Source organism: Apis mellifera, linkage group LG13 (genome assembly GCF_003254395.2).
Source record: "Apis mellifera strain DH4 linkage group LG13, Amel_HAv3.1, whole genome shotgun sequence".
Classification (NCBI taxonomy): Eukaryota; Metazoa; Arthropoda; class Insecta; order Hymenoptera; family Apidae; genus Apis; species Apis mellifera.
Window position 1 is genome coordinate 8,355,415 of NC_037650.1, and position 19,478 is coordinate 8,374,892.

At 42.2% G+C, this 19,478-nt stretch overlaps 2 protein-coding genes across 5 annotated transcripts in view; one reads left to right on the forward strand and one right to left on the reverse strand.

The window, feature by feature from the left end:
- The window catches only part of LOC102655449, a 297,465-nt gene that overhangs the window by 75,352 nt on the left and 202,635 nt on the right, over positions 1–19,478 (reverse strand). For 2 of the 4 annotated variants that reach the window (XR_003305986.1, XR_003305985.1), the window contains exon 1: positions 4,329–6,123. The exons of the other annotated variants lie outside the window; for them this stretch is intronic. The gene's annotated coding sequence lies outside the window, so the exon portion shown is untranslated. Of the gene's footprint in view, positions 1–4,328; positions 6,124–19,478 lie in introns of those variants that run through there. 4 annotated transcript variants of the gene reach the window in all.
- On the forward strand, positions 6,356–9,669 carry LOC410468 (protein hairy). Its single transcript, XM_393948.7, has 3 exons — positions 6,356–6,985; positions 7,424–7,519; positions 7,767–9,669. The coding sequence occupies exons 1-3, from the start codon at positions 6,833–6,835 to the stop codon at positions 8,607–8,609; spliced, it is 1,092 nt and encodes a 363-aa protein (XP_393948.3). The 5' UTR covers positions 6,356–6,832; the 3' UTR covers positions 8,610–9,669.

The following is a 19,478-nucleotide window of genomic DNA, read 5'->3' on the forward strand; positions in this document are numbered from 1 at the left end:
TTCAGAAACTTATTTAGGCTGTCGTCGTGGGCGGTTATGTGGAACTCGATCGAACTATCGAGAAACAAGAAGGAGATTTCGTTAGGGTCATTCGACTTTGCAGGATACGGGTTGTCCTTAGGGAATGCACGAGGAGCATAATTTGCTTAAACTGAAACTCGATTCGGTGTTTCGCGTGGTTCGAAATTGATTGGTCGCGCGATGTTATCAACAGGTCTGGTTCCGTTCTATCTCTCGTGTCGAGAGCACGTAAAGCCTCGCTTGGATTAGGGAAGTTTGAGATCGTTTAAGTTGAGTTATTCGAGCCGAAGTTGTTTCAGATAAGATGGTTTCAATTTGACGGTTAATGGAAATTATATGTAATTTCGCGTAATGTAAACGGGAACATCCGATGGGGAAGTTTGACAATTTGTTCAATTTTTTATTTTTGAAGAAAAATATTTCGGATGAGGGATGAAAATAACAATTGTATTGTAACGAAATAACAAAATGAATATTTGAATTCGAACTTTCGAGATTTGAAAATGTTAAGTATCTTTCTGAAAACATGAAATAATATTTTCGAATTTCATAGTTTTATTCATAGTAAAATATTTCAAGTATTTTGAATTATGAAGAAATGAATGAAGAGGTAACAATATTGCAATAATAATTTAATCCATACATATTTACGTGATATAATTTTATGGTAAAATCTGAATTTTGTCTTCTGAAGTGGAAATATAATAAAAAAAAAAAAGAGGAAAGAGAGAGAGAATTTAAAGAGTAGCAATTCATAGCATTGCGATGATCCAATGTAAATGAAAAAAGCCCCAAGGAACGAAGAGTATAATTTTATCAGAAAGAGAAAAACTGCAAATGCTTGCCCATATAACGCGCACTTGTTATTTCCACCCCTTTTCCTTTAACTGCGATAAATTTCCACGAAATATTAACCTAGAAATAGGAATCGTTTTATCGAAAGTTAGAAACGAGATCTGAGTTTTTTAATTCTCAATTTCGGTGATAAAATATAGGATTATTCATTTATTCATAAAAATTATTTATCCTGTATTTATTTTTATATTTATTTTTAAAAAATTTACCTTTTCAACTTCATTTTATTTATTTAAATTTGAACATTATTTCAATGTTTTGAAATAAAATAATAAATAAATTTTATTAGAAATGTTTCTAATTCTGAAAAAATTACTCACTCGTCTACTATTTTTCTTTAAAACTAAACAAGTATTTTCCGCGATATATTAGATTAATTCGTTCATTTTATAGAGATACTAATCTATGATTCATTCTTGATTTTTACTACCTCTATTCCAATAATTTATAAAATATCAAACATCGATTATAGATTGTATCATTCGTGATAATAATCTTGCAATAATATTCGAAAAAGGAAGCAATTTAATAAAAGGTAATTTTTAAAGATTTTAATGTTTCAGATCTATCTTACTTTTCTATGTATATATAGAAAAAATAAAGCAAAATAATTAAAACAAAAAAAAATCATCAAACCTACAACGAACGAGTTATTGACCACCAAAGGTGTTTAAATACTACTTTTAAAATACTCGTCATTCTCTTCACTCGTTGCACTTTTTTATATATCCTACAAATATAAAAAATAAATAAAAAATAACGTGCAAATAAATAATACGGAAGACGGCGGAAGCGGATTGCGGACAGGACCCTAATCTGATATTTCGACGCAAGAGGAGGGAATATTAATGTCGATCCGCTACAGCCAAAGGCGTATGCCTCGTATACGCCTTTATCCGGCCACCAGTCAAGACCTACGTAATCCACCGACACCCTATAAGGCTAATGAGTCACATCATAGACGACCGCCATAGAATGTTAAGACGCTCTAATAGCTTTTGCGGAAGTCTGACCTCTATTGTCGTCCAATACTTTAATCGGCGTAGCTAAGCAAAGTTTCGAAAGAAGATCATGTTGAAGGATGTACGAATGTTTCAATAGTTAAATCGTTTAAAGGTAAGTGGAGATAAACTTTCGAAAGGAGATTGCTAATATCTTCTTTAATCGTATGGCTAAGCAGAGATAAATTTTCGAAAGAAGATCGTATTTAGAAAATACAATGAAAGAAGATAGAAAGATGTTTGTAACGGGAACATTTTCTCGAAAGGGATACGTATCGAGGAATTAAGGTGGCTTTCGTGCGTATCTCGAGTAAGCAGCTTTATCAAGTCACTCCAGTGTAGGTGTGTGTGTGTGTGTGTGTTAACACGTGATGGAATGGAGATCGATCTTGGACGAGATAACCGAATTCGAATGTTGGCCACGAGTTGGAACGTGGCGCTCTGTGACTGAATCGAAAGTTATGCGATGAAAATAACTATCTTGCACGGAAAAAGTTAGTAAATGACTTAATACATTGCATTTGCATAAATACTTGAAACATTGAGACTAACAGTGTATCGTTTAAAAAAATATATATATATCCAGATAAAAATTTGTTGGAAAAAAATTGAAGGATTAAGAAAGCATATTTTTTAAGGAAAAGTATGTTTTCCTTTTTGTGATCACATTTTGTTGAAAGAGTAGAATATTTGAAAATGAATATACGTATGAAGTATACAAGTATACATTTGACCACTGACACAGAAGATATTCAACTGTTGTTATGCAGAAAGGGATTTGCATGGGGTATCAAGTTGGTGTTTCAAGTCTGGATGCAAATGCGAATGGAAACGTTGAAAAGTAATAATGAAAGCTGATTGTGTATCGAATAGAATTTCGACGTGATACGCGCAACGTGGCAGAATTTATTGAGAGATTAACACCCACCATGTGTAATATCAAAGTATTACGATCCTTATCTGTAGACTGTCTAGACTCTAGACGTGACTCATAGAGACTCAAGAGGATATCGAACACGTAAGAAACGAGAAATATTTTACCTTGATCGATTATATCACAGTTGGGTTTAAAAAAGAAAAGAAAAAAAAAAAAAATAGAAAAAAATTCATCTAAATATTGTTCTGTAATGTAATCGCACGTGGTAAAAAAATCAATAATTACGGTTTACTACGGTACATCACAAGTGTTAATTATTTAAACAGAATCGATCAGAATTGCAAATACGATGAAATTTGAAATCGAATGCAAATAAAAAGTGAATTAATTTGAATAAAATCGATTGATTTGCATTCCGTTGATCCTGCAAAGATCGAGCGTGTCGGAGACTCTGAGAAAAAACCTACCGTAATCGCCAACAGATGGTAGCACTCTATCAGAGCATCTCCTCTTCACGTTCACCCTTCTTGCTCCACCTATACTACATCCAACATAACATCCTACGTTACATTTTCATTATATTTTATTGAACTTGTACTGCTATCGAATCAATATCTTTGTACGCAAAATATAATCGATTATACCGCTTAAAAAAAAAAAAACAAAACTAATAAAAAAAAACCCAAAGAAAATTCGATATATCTTAAATAAAAATATAAAGTGTATAAAAAAATAGATGTCTCTACAGTTATTATAAAATGTTATAAGTAGAATTGGTCGTCATAAATCAAACCCGTTATTACAGTTATGTTTTTCCAGCTGTTCATATACCATTAAAATTAACAATAATTTATAACTTCTTGTTCTAGATTGTAATCCTCTAGATTAACAGTTTATCCCTAACTTTTCTAACAAATACCAACTTTCTTTCCATACGTTTTAAATTTAAAACCATCGTATTCTCGTGCCATTCGTCCTTCAAATTACAAATTCTTGTCTTCCCCTATCCTACAAATGAGTACGTACGACGTACTCCAGACTAGATATTCCCTCCATCGATCTGGAGTCACGCTCTCCAGTCTACATTCTCTACATGCATCTATTCGATTCGACGATTACGGAGTGCGCCCTCGATTCCCCTGGAGCGGACGACGCACACCCACGTCGGCCGCCCAATTTTCCACGAGCGAGCGAACGAGAACTCGAGGATGTATCGGCCACAGAGGCCACAGGTATTCGGCCGGGCCCCGACACGCCGCACACTTTTTCTCCCCCACGCATTCCACGGGATCGAGTGGCCCCGAAGGGCCTCGACCCACGCGCCGCGACACGGCCGCATCGCTTCGCCGCTCAAAGTCGAATGACGATCGCGCCCCCACCACCTACGCAACCGTCGCGCGCGGCACGCTCGTCCTCGAGTGGCGCGCGTGGAGGGGGTAGCGAGCGGCCAATCAGCGCCCGTTCGTCGTACGCCGCGTCGAATCTCGGTCACGTGATTGGCGGCCGCCGATTCTTCGTCTCGCTCGCAGTCGCAGTCGAGCAGCGTCGTTCCCGTGGGTCTGGTCGGTTCGTACCTCACGATCCCTCGCTGTCCTTGTTCGACCTTCGCAAGGATGAGTCCCTTCGTCCTTTGCCGATCCTCTATCCCCAACCGCCGCACCACTCGGCCTCTCTCGTCCCGTTTCGAGGAACAGAGACGGAACGATCCTCGTCGCACTTACGCCGCGCTTCTACGAACTCCTGGGCTTGCTTCCCCCTCCCAGTCGCCCTTTTACACGCTTTGCCCGTTTCCCACCCTTTGCAGACCGGCAGAGTTCAGCGATTGGAATACTTGGCTGACTTCACTCGGCGCCGGAACCATCCGCGCGCCGGCTCCGCTGATTATCTGCCCGCCGAGCCTTTGACACGTCCGTGCTCTCAGCCAGAGATACTCCCAGCAGATAGCCGGGGAATCGGTGTACACGAGTTGGTTCGAGTGACGCTTCGCTAAGCGATTCGTTATCGAGGAAACGCGATTCTTGTTGCGGAAATGGAATAGGAACCGGGGTATTGCGATGCGACGTTTTCTACGCAGAAAACCTCTGATTCTATTCGGGGTCGTTGATATTTCCCGGAGATAGAGTGTGGGCAATATCACCACTTGCCCGTATAATTTTAATATTTTGTTCCACGAGTGTAAATTTTTACAATTCGTAATAAAACTAATTAATCCCTTCCTCCCATATTCTTATAAATGTGCATCCTCGTGCTATTTATAAAATTATAAAATTACAAAAAAGATCTCAAAATTTCTCCAACAAGAGTGATACTTGTTACTGATTCCATATCCACCAATCCACAATTATTTTTAAAACGTGTAATTTGTCCATCATTTTTTTCTTTTTTCTAGAAATTTCTTTTCAAAATTTTCCATTCAAAATTGGAAAGAGAGAGAGAGAGAGTAAAAAATCAAGAATTTCGTAGCTTACGAAAAACTTACGAACCCGGACCAGGTTCTATCGGGTCCGATATCAATTAACGAAACGGTTGCACGGCATATCGGAAGAAATACAACGTATCCGTGTTTCGTGCCGGGCATACGTGCACGTATGCGCCGAGATAAATGCCGTGGCGCGCGTTTAATCGGTCGCACAAGTAGAAAGAGTAATTTCGAAAGAGTCGGGGAGGGAGTAGGAGGCACGTGCCAGTGGTGCGCGCGTGCGTCAGTCCGCACTCGACGCACGGTGGCACTCGGCTATTTTCGAAGAACGTGATATAAGTCCCGATGACGTTCGCGCCACGTTCAATGTGTACGTGCGTCCCTGTCTAGAAATTACCATTGCCACTTCCCTCGATCGCGACCAGCCGGTTTTAATGACCTTTCGACAAGCGATACGCGTCACGAGACTAATCGCCTCTCCCCGGGAAAACACTGCGCCGGCATTGTTCCTTATCGGTTCTCGTCCACGATCCGGCCACGATTTCGTGTCTGACCTCACCCATTGTTTACTCCTTCCTTATTTTTCATTAATTTTTCTTCTGCACCCAACATCCTATATACTACACTTCGATCGAACGTGCTCGAAACTGCGCTCTCTCCTTTCCTTCTACACAGAAAGCAACTATTATTATTATTATTATTATTATTAATCCTCGACAATCCTTGCTTGCAATTGCAAATTTCTTTCCATTCTCGCAAAATTCGAACGGAGGCGACCGACGCTCCAGGGGTCGAAATTGGCGCGTTTCGAAAAGAAGACAGAGAAAGAGAGAGAGAGAAAGAGAGAAAAGAGAGATCGAAGAGGAAGATCGAAGAAAGGAGGGAAAAACGGTGGATGACAGTGCAGAAAAATCCGATCGATCCCCGGAGTCCCCTGGCCGGGGTGGGGGGATCCGCGCGAGGCAAGCCGCCACGGTCGCCGGTTCAGATCCGCTCAGGAGGGGGTTCTAACCCTGGGTGGGGGCTCTTAAAGGCAACCGGGTGCCGTCCGACCGTCGGAATTCGGGTGGTGGAAGGGAAGTCCAAGTTAACCGTCACGCGCTATCCCCTCCCCTGGCGGCTGGTCACCCCCACCCTTAAGGTGGCAGCGCCTCCGCCGGGCATTCCATCGGGTGGCACGCTTCGACGAGACGACAGAAGACGTTCGTCGTTCGTTCGCTCGGTCAGTCGTGCTCTGACGCCCGTTCCGAGTGGTCGGAGTTCAGTGAGGCGAAGAACGGAGAGGAAAAGAGACAGAGAGAGAGAAAGAAAGAGACTCAGTCGAGCGAACAAGTAGTACGCATACTGCGGTACGTTCTTCTACTTGGGGGTATTCGCATGCTCTCTGAGAGGGCAGAAAACGAAAACCTTTATCCGAAACAATCGATCGTTGATCGTCCGGCCAGGTCGCTTGGCGGATCACAAGTGCGATTGCCAGCCTGGCCAGGCGTGCAGTGAATAAACACACACGAGTTTAAAGAGCGTAATAAGAACTACTCTTTTGGATTACAAAGTACAAGTGCAGTGTAGCAACGAAGGGAAACAACGGCAAATTGTGGCGAACAGTTTGTCGAATTCGATCTCGTTTTTGTGATAATAAGAGAAACTTGTTGTTGTACGATGGTGACCGGGGTGGGTGCCACGATGCCGACAGGCGGTGTCACCGTCGGTGCTACGCCGCCGGCGCAACACGTGCCCCAGGAGGCTGGACAACCCCCTGCCCAAACTACCACCACGACCACGACCACGAGAAGATCTGGGGAGAATCGACGGGTTAGTGTCTTTGAACGAAACTTAACCGAGGAATATATGTTTAATTTGCTACCCTTGAAAAGAATGGGATCGAAAGTACGATCGAAATCGCGTCGAGTTTCCAGCATTTTTTTCGAGATCTTGTCTGATCGGGATCGTCTTGACGTGAAGATCAGAATATATATATATATATAGTAGATGTAGTAGCGAGAATTGATTTCAAAGAGTTCAAAAAGTTTCGAGAAATAGAGTTGTCGACGAAATATATTATACTCGATTGGCCTCGTCGATGTTCTATTGTCCGTCCTTGTTCCACGCCGAAGAAATGGCAACAAAGTATTCCGACAATTTTGCAACGTTGCCCAAACACCGCGTCTCGACATTAGAAATCGAAACTAGCTTGAAATATTTTCGACGTATTTCTGTGTTCTGACCGTAGCGGTTCTGTTTCTGTTGCAGAGTAATAAACCGATTATGGAAAAGCGGAGACGAGCCCGCATTAACAACTGCTTAAACGATCTGAAGACCCTCATACTAGATGCCATGAAAAAAGACGTAAGTAACAACGATTTTCAACGAGTTACGCGTAATTTTGTTCCAAATTTCTCGATCTCGATCTTCAATTTCTTCCCTCTTCTCGAAACGAGTCACAACAAATTTCAAGCAATGAATCGGCAAAGCGAACCCGTACAAATTCACGGCAACATATTCCTTTCCTCTTCTCGAAACTTTTTCACTCCCAAAACCTGTGCCAACTCTTCATAACTCTTACGTAACCGGCCCGTTATCTTTGCGATTACAGCCAGCGCGACACTCGAAGCTGGAGAAGGCGGATATTCTGGAGATGACGGTGAAACACCTGGAAACGCTCCAGCGTCAACAGGTTGCCCTGGCAGCGGCGACCGATCCTAACGTGTTGAACAAATTCCGCGCTGGTTTCACGGAATGCGCCGGCGAGGTTGGCAGGTTTCCCGGCCTGGACGCCTCCGTGAAGAGACGTTTGATGGCCCACTTGGCCTCCTGCCTCGGCCCGGTCGAGGCGAGCAACAACAACGGGCAGACGGCGAATCAGCAACCCGTTCAACCGGCGCCACCGACCACCCAGCTCCAAGTCCACATTCTTCCGCAAGTGGACGCGACACCGAGGATCCAGGTGCAACAATCGAACGGGATCTTCTTCACCAACGCGAACGGGATGGGCTTGCAATTGGTGCCGACCAGGTTGGAGAACGGTGACATAGCCCTGGTGCTCCCCGCCGGTGCAAAAGCGACCCCGGTCGCGTCGCCAGCCACGTCCCCCGCGCCGACCTCGCCGATGCCGGCTCTGATCCCGATCCCCCAGAGAACGGCCAGCACGGCGTCCGCCTCGTCCTCCTCGAGCTCTGCCAGCTCCACGTCCACGTCAGCGGCGAGTCCTGTCGCGTTCGAGGCGCCACCGGCCACTTTCCGCGACCAGCCCACAGCCTACACCAACGGGGGGAACAGCCACAGGGACGTCGCGACGTCGCCAGCGAACGGTTACACCAGCGACCCCGAGTTCGACCCCCGTGTATACAGCAGTCCGCCTCTTCAGAAACCGCTCGCCCTTGTGATGAGGAAAAGCGTGGTGCGGGAGGTGGAGGAGAAACCGTGGAGGCCGTGGTAAAAAGGGAGGGCGAAGGATTCGAAGGAGGATGTCTGTTCAAGGATCTCTGTTTGTGTTGGACGTTGTTTAAAGACGGAGTCAAACAATCGGTCGCGGGTGAGAAGGACGATATAACGAGTGATATATATACATATATATATATATATATCTGTATATTTGTATATATATATACGTATGTTATACGATTCGGCTTTGTTCGGAAGAGAAGAGTGGTTTACGTCGATTTTCGAGAGAGAGAGAAAGAAAAGGACCCGCGTCACGATCACACGGATCATTGTTCCTTACTGTACTGTCGCGTTAAAGAAGTCGTTTCGTTAAAGGGGGGTGAAGTGTCCCGCGAGCCAGAAGCATTTCTCTCGCCGTTGGATGATAGAGTTCGATATTTTTCGAGTGCGTGCAGTCGGCCAGTAGCCTATGAGGCAGTGCCTTATACAGTGCCTTGTAAATATTATTTTATCCCATTCGTTAAGGGGGAACCGTATTCGTCGGAGTAAAGAAAGTTCGTTTCATTGCTTTGTTGAATCCATTTACGTTTCTCGTTAACGCCTGTCCATTTCGTTTCGTCCCGTTCTTCTCATTTCTCCCCTTTATCCATGTTTTCGCGTTCTATTTCGTTTCTATTGTGTATATATCATTAAACGAATGTCGTATTTTAAGTGCCTTACGCAACAAGAATCACCGAGGTCTTCCATTCTGTTTCTTGTACGTAAAAAAAAGAAAAAAAAAAAAAAACGCCAAGCGAACGTGTTTTGTCGTGTACCGTGGTTGTAATAAGTACGAGGAACGTTTGTAAAATTAACCGAGAAATCGCCTAGTTTGTAGATTATATGTTAAGATTATACGTATATGAGAGAGAGAGAGAGAGAGAGAGAGAGAAAAGAGAGAGGAAGATACGAGAGGCTGCATGTCCGTATGTATGTGTATGATTGCGTTAATTTATATTTATATCGAGTGCGGAGAAATGAAGTTTATAATTCCTCTCTATCGTGAGAATAGAAAAAGATCGACGCTTATCATTGCAAGAGTATCAAATAAATATTGATCTCTTTGTCAAAACTTATATTTTCGTCTTATTCGTTCATTTCCTCGTCTTTCCTTCATTCACCTTTATTCTCGCCAATTCAAGTCTTTAAATTTCTTGAAATTTACTTTTCCAATTACATTATAGCTACGCATCTTACAATCATCTTACTTATTCTCTCTTTTATTCCTTCGATATATCGTAAGGATAACATCGTAGAGAAACGATTTTTCTTCGCACGAAAAATAATGTCGAGACGTTTAAAAACCGTCGCAAAGTGGGCCTCACGCATCGTGTGCATCGCTGCAGCTTCCAATGCGTACTGAGCGAAGGAGGTGTTCGTGCGCGTTCGCAGAGGTGCTGCCACCTGGAGGCGAATACCGGAGGTTCTCCGAGTTAAACCGGTCTACAGACCCCTTTCCGCGGTTCTGGCGCCCGGCGGGGTCCCAAAATCCCTGCCACCACCGAGCCAGGCCGAAAACGGGGGGGTCTTCAAGACCATGCTGCCTCCTAACGGCGGGTCCTCGAACTTTGGGGCCCTTCCACGTCCCGAACACGCGCCCTTTTCGTCGTCCAAGGATCACAGAGGGCGCGTGCAACCCGAACGAATCGCCGCTATATTTTCCGCCGTTGCGAAAAGAGAAAGTGAGGGAGATTAGAAGTTATCAGGCAACGCGAAGAATCTAATCTCTCGAGTCCGTTCAACGATGATAACGTTAATTATCATCGATCGAGAGCCACGTCTCTCTTCCAAGTAATAATCCCCGAGTGAGTAATTTTCCAGGAATTCTCGCTTGGAAAATTCTCAATATCGGTCGATACTTCACTACGTTACTATAAATATCCGTCCGTCGTATTTTCACAATGAAATAAATCTCGGTTTCCAAGAAGGTTTATATTTATTCCCACTCTCTCGTTTCCGCTGTTGCACAGATTTTCTCTCGTTTCCACCACGATGACACCTCTAATCGATGTTCAATCATAAAACGGTTTTCATCGGTGCTCGGACCATAAATTCAACCGCTTAATGGTTTCGTTACGAAAGCAGGAAGTGCCGGCAGGAAAGTTGGATCGTCGCCTAGGCGTCTGGTTTTTGCAAGAAAAACCACTATACTATATCGGTGTATTACCATAATGCGGCTCTGGTTGGCCGGTGGCGTCTCTGGCACGGCAATTTGCGGCGCAGAGAACTGGTAGCAGCAAATGGTACACGCGATACAGTGGCCGAATGACAAGCTGTACGGTAGCACCTTATTATTTCCGATCGTGAACCCTGGGCCCTGGGTCAAAGTAAATAGCTTGCTCGAGGCTATCTTTCCTGGAAACGATCGGCGAGAAGATGCAACGATGAGAGGATTTTCCATCCTGTGTTACGTATCTCGCGAACGATCAAAAGCCTCGTGACGATTCGATGACGATATATCTCTTCTCTCTTCGGCCCATCTTTCCCGTCCACGAAGTGTATTGCTCCAAGCGATGCGTAAGGTTTCCAGGTATAAAAAAAAAATGACGATTCTACAGAGAGGCCGGCCGGTTTGTTGCATAAGTAGCAGTAGCACGGGAATTAGAATTCCTGGTTATCTGCACTAACTGTCGAGTTGGTTATCTTTTTGTTACGTAAAATCTCGAGGCAAACAGGTCTCGCGAGATACGAGCTTTGACCGGATTCTCCTCTCCTAACCTCTCACGTACGATTTTCATAGACTCGGGCAAGAAGACGAGAATCGTTTCGAACGTGGACGACCATCCCGTGGACGATCCCGAGCCCCGTTCGGGGAAACCGTTCTTTTATTTATCAGAGCCGAGGCCTCGAGGCTGCCTCTAATCGCCATTAGGATGGTAATCGAGTCGCGTATAACTTCTGTAATTTGATTTAATCAAATGCGATTTTTCGCGTCCTCGTTACCTCTGCGTGTCCCAATAATATATGCGAGAGAGAAAAAATTGCGGGTTCGAAGTCCATACGGCGCCTAGTCCGTTACGTGCACGTTTCCACGAACGAGGAGAGGTTATGTTCTAACGAACACATTTTAGAACGTCGTAGAAGAAGTTATATTATCGAAATTGAGAAATTATATTACAGCAATTAAGGAAAATTAAAATGTAACGTCGTTTGTATCGTGTTAAGGGAAACTCAACTGGATGTGAAGATAGATGTTGTCCGAGTTGGCTTCCCTGTCACTTTTCAACGCCTTTGTTCCCTGCTCGCACGACCTTCAATACTGCTAAAATTGCGAGTGACACATTCGAACGAGCGAAAAACATTTTCTCTGAACGCGACCTGGAAAAGCGATTAGTAATAATTAATTAAACGCAACGAAATTAATACGGAAATTTTATTTACGACAGAAATATCGTGTCGTTTTTTTCATATGCATATTCGTGGTATGCATATGAGATTTGATACTTCGACCTGAATATAAGAGTGGAAACGTCTGTTATCTGTGTGTACGTGTTTAGATGCGGATATACTTATCAAATAGAAAAAGAAAGTGAAGATATGTGCTACGACTTTGTCATTTTTAAACCAACTTTTATTCGTTTATTCACGTAATCAGATTACTTGCTGGATACATTGGCCTTCTTCTGCCAATTCTTTATCAGAATTTTCTTATTATATTTTATTCATATATTAACTATTCAATATTCTTTCCAAAAATATTTAAATCGATTTTATCCATTGTAACTTTCACATTTCACACGAATAATTTAATTAATTATTGGCAAAGAATCGACACGCTCTTAAAAGAATAAAACCCAAGGAACGCTAAATCTAAAGATCTCTCGAGCAGAGATACAAAAAAAAAAAAAAAAAAAGGAAAGAAAGAGAGACGATAATAGGAAATTGAATCAGAAATCGCATCAGCGTAATTAATAATTCCATGCGCGTTCACGTGCAGGCCGTGAAAATCCGATTGGGCCACGGATACCCTCTAGGAATTCCCCCTTTGTCGGTCAATCAGCTGATTCCTAGAATCGTGCAAGAGCGTCTAGTAGCGGCGTCGAAGCGACTTGGCTCGTTGTACGGTCGCGGTCGCGTGGTTTCAAGGACAAGGCAAGGTTGACACGCGCCGCCACTCGCGAACAGCAAGTGGGGGGTCTCTGGCTCGATCTCATTCCCTCCACGCCTCCCTCTCGCTTCCCAGCATCACCGCCAATGCCCCTCTCCTCCTCCCGTCCCACCACGAGCTTCCGCGCCGCGGTTGGTGACTGCCTTGCCTGCTCGCAGGCCTCGCCGTCAATCTCTTACTGATAAGTGCTATCCGGTGACACGGGGCCGTGGCGAACGATGATTATCTGGCCTCGTGGAAAAAAATCATTACACCGCCCAACCCTTTCCTTCTATCTTTTCAGTTTCGTTTCGTTCGATTTTTCGAAAATTAAACCGGAAATTAAATGGGAATTTTTCGAATTTTTTTCTTTATAAATTTAGATACGAAGGATTTTAAATTCAAATGAAATAATTTCTTTACTTATTAATATTCTTATATTCTTATATTTATATACTTATTATTATTATAATTATATTTCCAAAATAATCTGATTCAAAATTCAATTTTCTCGATCATCCATAAATAAATTTTCCAACTTTCGCTCGGCATAAACGGTAATTGATCGATTTCGCCATCAGCGATTTTTAAAGCGAGCAGCATCCAGAAATAACGGATGATAAAATCCGAAAGCATCGTTGAACAAGAATTTACGCAATGTTTCAACGGCACCGCGGAGGTAAAAAACTGGTGCGGTGCGAGTGAAACGCGTCGTCCGTCTAATAGTCTGACCGGCGACGTCCTATTCTACTTACGAACCGCGAACGAGGCACGCATCGAGGCCGAGGGCAAATAAATCAGAATCGGGTTGGAGCGCCATAAACGCTTGAAGGGCCAAACCCATCGAAGGGACGGTGGTTATATGCCGTACGCCGTCGAAGATTAGCCGTTTGTCTCGCGTCTCACGTACACGTATCGTCTTGGAAGTTTTTTCCAACGCGCCGTTTATCGTGCTGCCGTTCGCGAAACGCGCTCCCTTCGCGTGGAAGAAGTGGCCGGCCATTTTCGTGCGTTCCACGTGCCACAAAAATGGTCGTTCGGGTTTCTTCTGCCCTTTGGACCGGGCTTTCGAATCATCGAGCGGTTCACTGTTGCCGAGGATCAACTGACTGACGCCTGGACCCTGTCTTTTGGTCAAATATGGCTTTCATTGGGTAAGAAATGGATGGATTTTATTTATCGTTATTGATCGTCGATAGACCGTATTGTTTTTGATAAAAAAAAATAAGATGTTGATAAAAAAATAAAAGTTTCGATAAAAAAAAAAGAGAGATATCTCTTATATGATTTTGAAGTAATAATTATCATCAATCCGATATTTTTATTCGTACATTCTTGAATAATTTGAATAATTAGTCGCCTAAAAGCATATGCATATATATCCTGTATAATGTAGAATTATTACTATTTCCATTTCCATTTACATGCATTACGCCGTGATTAATTATATAAAATTATGAATATATATATTCTGTAAAAATTAACTCGTATTCATTGAAAAGAATTTCGCTTCCAAAGTGACACAGTTTCATCGATTTTTTTCCGTACCTAAAAATGTTTTCCAAAATTTCATTAACTAGTTTTAAGCTATTGTTTTAATTATAGTTATTACAATTTTTTACAAAATACGATTTACAAACTTATCACAATTTTCTTGAAACTTAATCTTTCACTTGAATATCAACTGGCTACTCTTATAAATCTTCCATATTAGCTTCGAAATATCAAACTTCGATGGATACAAGAAAAACAATTTCGAATTTCACTTCAATTGACGTATCCGCTTGCCCATCTTCAAAATATTTCCACGTTCGCCCAACTTCTTTCTCGACTAAGAGAGATAAATAACATAAAAACGAGCATTATTAAAACCTTAAAAGTGAAAGCGCGCACGTACCGATACCGAGAGGAACCTCTGCAAAAATCTCCAACCTCATGCTGACTCGTCGACGAAACTCGTCGTACGAAGGGCGAAACGCGCGAGAACAATGTCTCAACATTGATTAATCGGGCGATTAATTGAAAAAAAAAAAAAAAGAAAAATTCATCGACCACTTTCGACAAGAGGTTACGAAGGCAAGGGTATCGGAGTCGAACCACGGGACTCCGATATTCAATGCATGCGCAATAACACAACCGGGACTGCAGTCTATCGATGTTTCCCTTCTCTGAATGGTGGTTTTGTATTTCGAGAATGTTAATATGACGAAGCGTCTGCTAACGGCTGCCAGACGCTGAATAATCAAACGGAATACCTAAGCGGCTCGAATTTCTTCGCTCTTTGGAAGCGAACCATGTTTATTTCGAGGAACGATGGAGCTGGCAAGTTTTTCGATACGTGTCAGCGGTCTCTGGCTGACACAACGTGAGAATCGATGAATTCGCGCTTCGTTTCGACACTTTTTTTTTTTTTTTCTTATCGATTTTCCATTTTTTTTTTTCTTCTTTTTCGATGAACTGGTCAAAATAATAATCTTTTTCCCTCTTCGAAAAATTACCTTACACGGTGAATAATTTAACACGGCGTGAGTCTCGTTATATCACTATATCTTTTTTTTCTTCTATATTTATAATTGTGATTGATGATTTTTGAATGCTCAACACGCGATTCTGTCGTTTATTTTTTCCGTCATCCGTGTATTTACAAGTGTTTCAAAAATTCTTCCTTCAAGATGAATAGGAGGACACGTCTTTAAGAATGCAGATTTGTTACAATTTTATTAATGACGCAAAGTCTGCAAAGATACAAATGCTTTTATCAGAAAATTAAACTCAGTCTATTTTTATTTCTGTATTGTTATAATTTTGTATTACATTTGTCTCGAAAAGACCGACTCGTATGATACAATTTTCTCGATTTTAATCTTTCCGGATACTTTGATGCATCAGAGAATAAATATAGAAAATAATTGGTCGACAGCAGGAGGATTAAAGAGGATTTTCCCAACAGTTCTTCGCTCGCATCAAATTCTGTTGCGTTCCGATTGCGAAACCGGGCGGACCGATTTCTCAGATTCAACTTGGAACACATTGTTTCGCTATTCTTAGAACGGATCAAGCTTATTTACAACACGGTTGTCTATCTACATTATAGGTTGGCCCGTGGCGCACCGCATGCATGCATCAAATCGCACCGATCTACGCCAGTCACGATCGACCATTGTTCCTGTAAGCCGCCCGGCGTCTGACACTTCGCCCGGGGAGACCTTGCTCGCCACGTGTAATCCGGTATTTACATATTTCCAAACGCCTGTATCCACGCCTGATCGTGGACCAACTGTTTGCACGCCTGTTTTTGTTTCCTCATCGGCAAAATTTTTGGCTCGGGTCTTGAGTCGAGTTTCAGTTGGAAACTACTACGAGAGAAAGAGAAAAAGCTTTGGAGATGCAAAGTGCTACGTGTCTACGATGAATACCTTTTATTCAAACCTTGAAAGGGGAATGTTAAGAATAGCCATATTTCGTAATGTTTCTCCTTTTTTTTTTTTTTTCTTTTTCATTTTGACAATGCCTCGAGAAAAATGGAAAAAGTTTACAGCTAAACGGCTCATAAGCATAACTATATCGTCGAGAAAGGTTAACCTAGATACAACTGTACTGTAAAATCCAAAAGAGTTGGACAATTATCGAGTTTCGAATCTGTGAGATGTAATATAAATATGTGATTCGATCCTGATTCCAAATTCTTATAAATTGTACATAGAAGTTCAAAAAGTGTTAGCCTGTGAAATATATACAAGGAAAAAATACTCTTAACTCGGTCTGAATTCGATACCAAGCTCAAATGGACATTTACACGGATTCAAACTACAGCCAACTCAACGGAAATCTATGAGAACCAGAACAAAGGCGAAGACCTAACCTAATCTCTTCGAATTCCATCGATGCAATTCAATTCCGCATCGACTTCCCTATCGTGAGACGTGCATTCAAAACAAGCCCGGAACACGTGACTCGTTACAACCCTCGAGCTATCGCGCTAGCTGTTGTACTTATACAGGGTGTTCGGATAAGACATTCCTCTATTCACGAATAACTCCCTCCTTTCGTAAAATACATTAAAAAAAAAAAAGAAGACTAAAAATAAAACGGATTATTTCACGATGAAAATAGTTAAAAAAAATTTCTTTTTCTAACTTTAGAAACAAAAACAACACATTAGACTCAATCTAGAAGGATCAAAGCTGTTTTCTATTCGACTTCAAATTTAAGAGAAAGAGAAACAAAAACAAAAATTCCAACAGTTTTATAAATCCAAGAGACCCGTTTCGCAATAATATCACGCGAATTCTACTTAATCTAGAAGGATTAAAACTATTTTCTATTCGACTTCAAATTTAAGAGAAAAAGAGAGAAAAACGAAAATTTCAACAGTTTTGTAAATCCAAGAGACCCGTTTCGCAATAATATCACGCGAATTCTACTTTCCAACTTTCGATTCCGCGATTGTTCGTTGGAACACCCTGTATGCAACAGGCTCTCGCGTGGGAACGGATAAGAGGCGCGCTCGTGCCGCTCAATTCAGGTTAATAACACCGGGTATCAGGGGTGAGGGGAGGGCGGAGAGAGGAACAAGCGACGACGTCTTCTCGGTGCCCGCTATTATTGCGATTACCGACGTGATCGCGTCGGTCCACCTTGGCAGAGGCGAGGCGGAAAAGGCAGGCGGGCGGGCGTGCGTGCGCCGCCGCGGCCGCGTGTGTGGGTCGAGAAACCGGAGTTATTTATGAAGTGTAGCACGGGGAGAGGCGCGGCCGTGAGGCCTCCTATCTGATGCTCTTATTTCGTTGTTTGCTCCCGACCGCGTAATACCGAGCTAGAAAAGCGCGACACGTGCGCCCGCCGCCCGTGCCTCGCGCGTCTTCCGCCTCACGGCATACGCCGCGTGTCCCGCCGACGACGACGTGCCGCCACGTGGGTGAGAAACCCGACTCGATGCACACACAGTGTTTAATATATATATATGTACGTATTATATTGGGTTGGCAACTAAGTAATTGCGGATTTTTTTTAGAAAATCAAAGAATTTTTTCATGGAACTAAATAATTTTATTCTGTAACGTGTTGCCCATTTTGATCAATGACCTTTTGCCATCTTTCAGGCAGCATCATAATCTCACGTTCATAAAACTTGTGGTTTTTATTAGCAAAAAACTGAATCAGGTACGATTTGATATCATCATCATTATTGAAATTTTCACCATTCAAGGAGTTTTGTAAAGATCGAAACAAAAAGTGATCGGATGGTGCAAGGTCAGGACTATATGGTGGATGTGGCAAAACATCCCAACCAAGCTCCAATAATTTTTACCGAGTGACCAAAGATGTGTGTGGTCTTGCATTGTCACGATGGAATACAACACCTTTTCGATTTGTCAATTCGGGCCGCTTTTCTTCAACTGCATTGTTTAATTTCGTTAGTTGTTCAATGTAGACAACAGAATTGATCGTTCGGTTGGATGGTAAGAGTTCAAAATAGACAATTCCTTTGTAATCCCACCAAACTGATAACAAAACCTTCTTTTGATGAATACCAGCTTTTGATGTTGTTTGAGCTGGTTCACGTGGCCTGCTCCACGATCTTTTCCGCTTGATATTGTTGTAAACAACCCATTTCTCATCGCCAGTTATCAGTCGTTTTAAAAATGGATCATTTTCATTACGTTTCTTTAGCAAATCGCAGTTGTTAATGCGTTGCGTTAAATGCTTTTCTTTCAGTTCGTGAGGAACCCATGTATCGAGTTTTTGAACATAGCCAAGTTGTTTTAAGTGGTTTTCAATGCATGTATGTGATACATGAAGCTTCTCTGCAATCTTATGAATTGTACTGTGACGATCCGAATCGATTATTACTTTGATTAGGTCGTCACCATCTATGAGTGAAATCCGCAATTACTTAATTGCCAACCCAATATTTGTGGAACATCTTTGAAAGATGTGATTCCAACATGGACAGCATTGGCTCGCGATAAATGTCGATCGAAATACACAGATCGTGCAAAATTTTGAACGTGGAGAAACGTCTGAAATAGAATGGATCGTGATTCATCATAATTGCACGATCGAAGTGAGACGAGGTGTGTCAAATTTTTGTTTATAAAAAGAGAAGAGAACGTTTCTTCGAAAGTTGTACCACGGATATACACGTCGACACCGTGTATATAAGGGAGAGGAAATGGTGGTGGTGAACAATGTGAGGTTGTTCGGCTGCTCCCTAGCGACCCATGGATTCCTACGTGACACTGACCAGCCTCGTGATGAATTTCGACGGTAACTTGAGGGCCCTTGTTCCCAGTGGCACTAATGAGGCAGCTGATTATGCGCTTCGTTCTATGTATTTCGGATGAGGGATTGAGAATAGGCTCGTCGAGAGTTGTCCTGCTCCTTCGTTTCCTTCGTTTCGAAGGAACATTGAATTTTGAACAAGTTGGATGCCGAGTTTGTCCGCCAAATATTAAATAATCAGATAGTAACGAGGAGGATTTTCATATGTTTCATATGAAAATTTTTCACGATTCGAATAATTGGAAAGTTATCCAGAGAATTGAATTTTGAATGTAAATTAGCCGTTCAACGACTAATCGGATATCTTTATTTACGCTTTGATTGACTTTTTAAAATATTAACCACCGAGTATCGAGCGATATATATATATATATATATATATCGAACGCATTAATCATTACTCGGAACTTTGAACGCAACAGTTGCATTAAAATTAAAATTTCTCAATCACAAAGGAACGAACGTGACTCAATACCGTCGCGACAAATTTCCAACCGGTCGGACGCACAATTC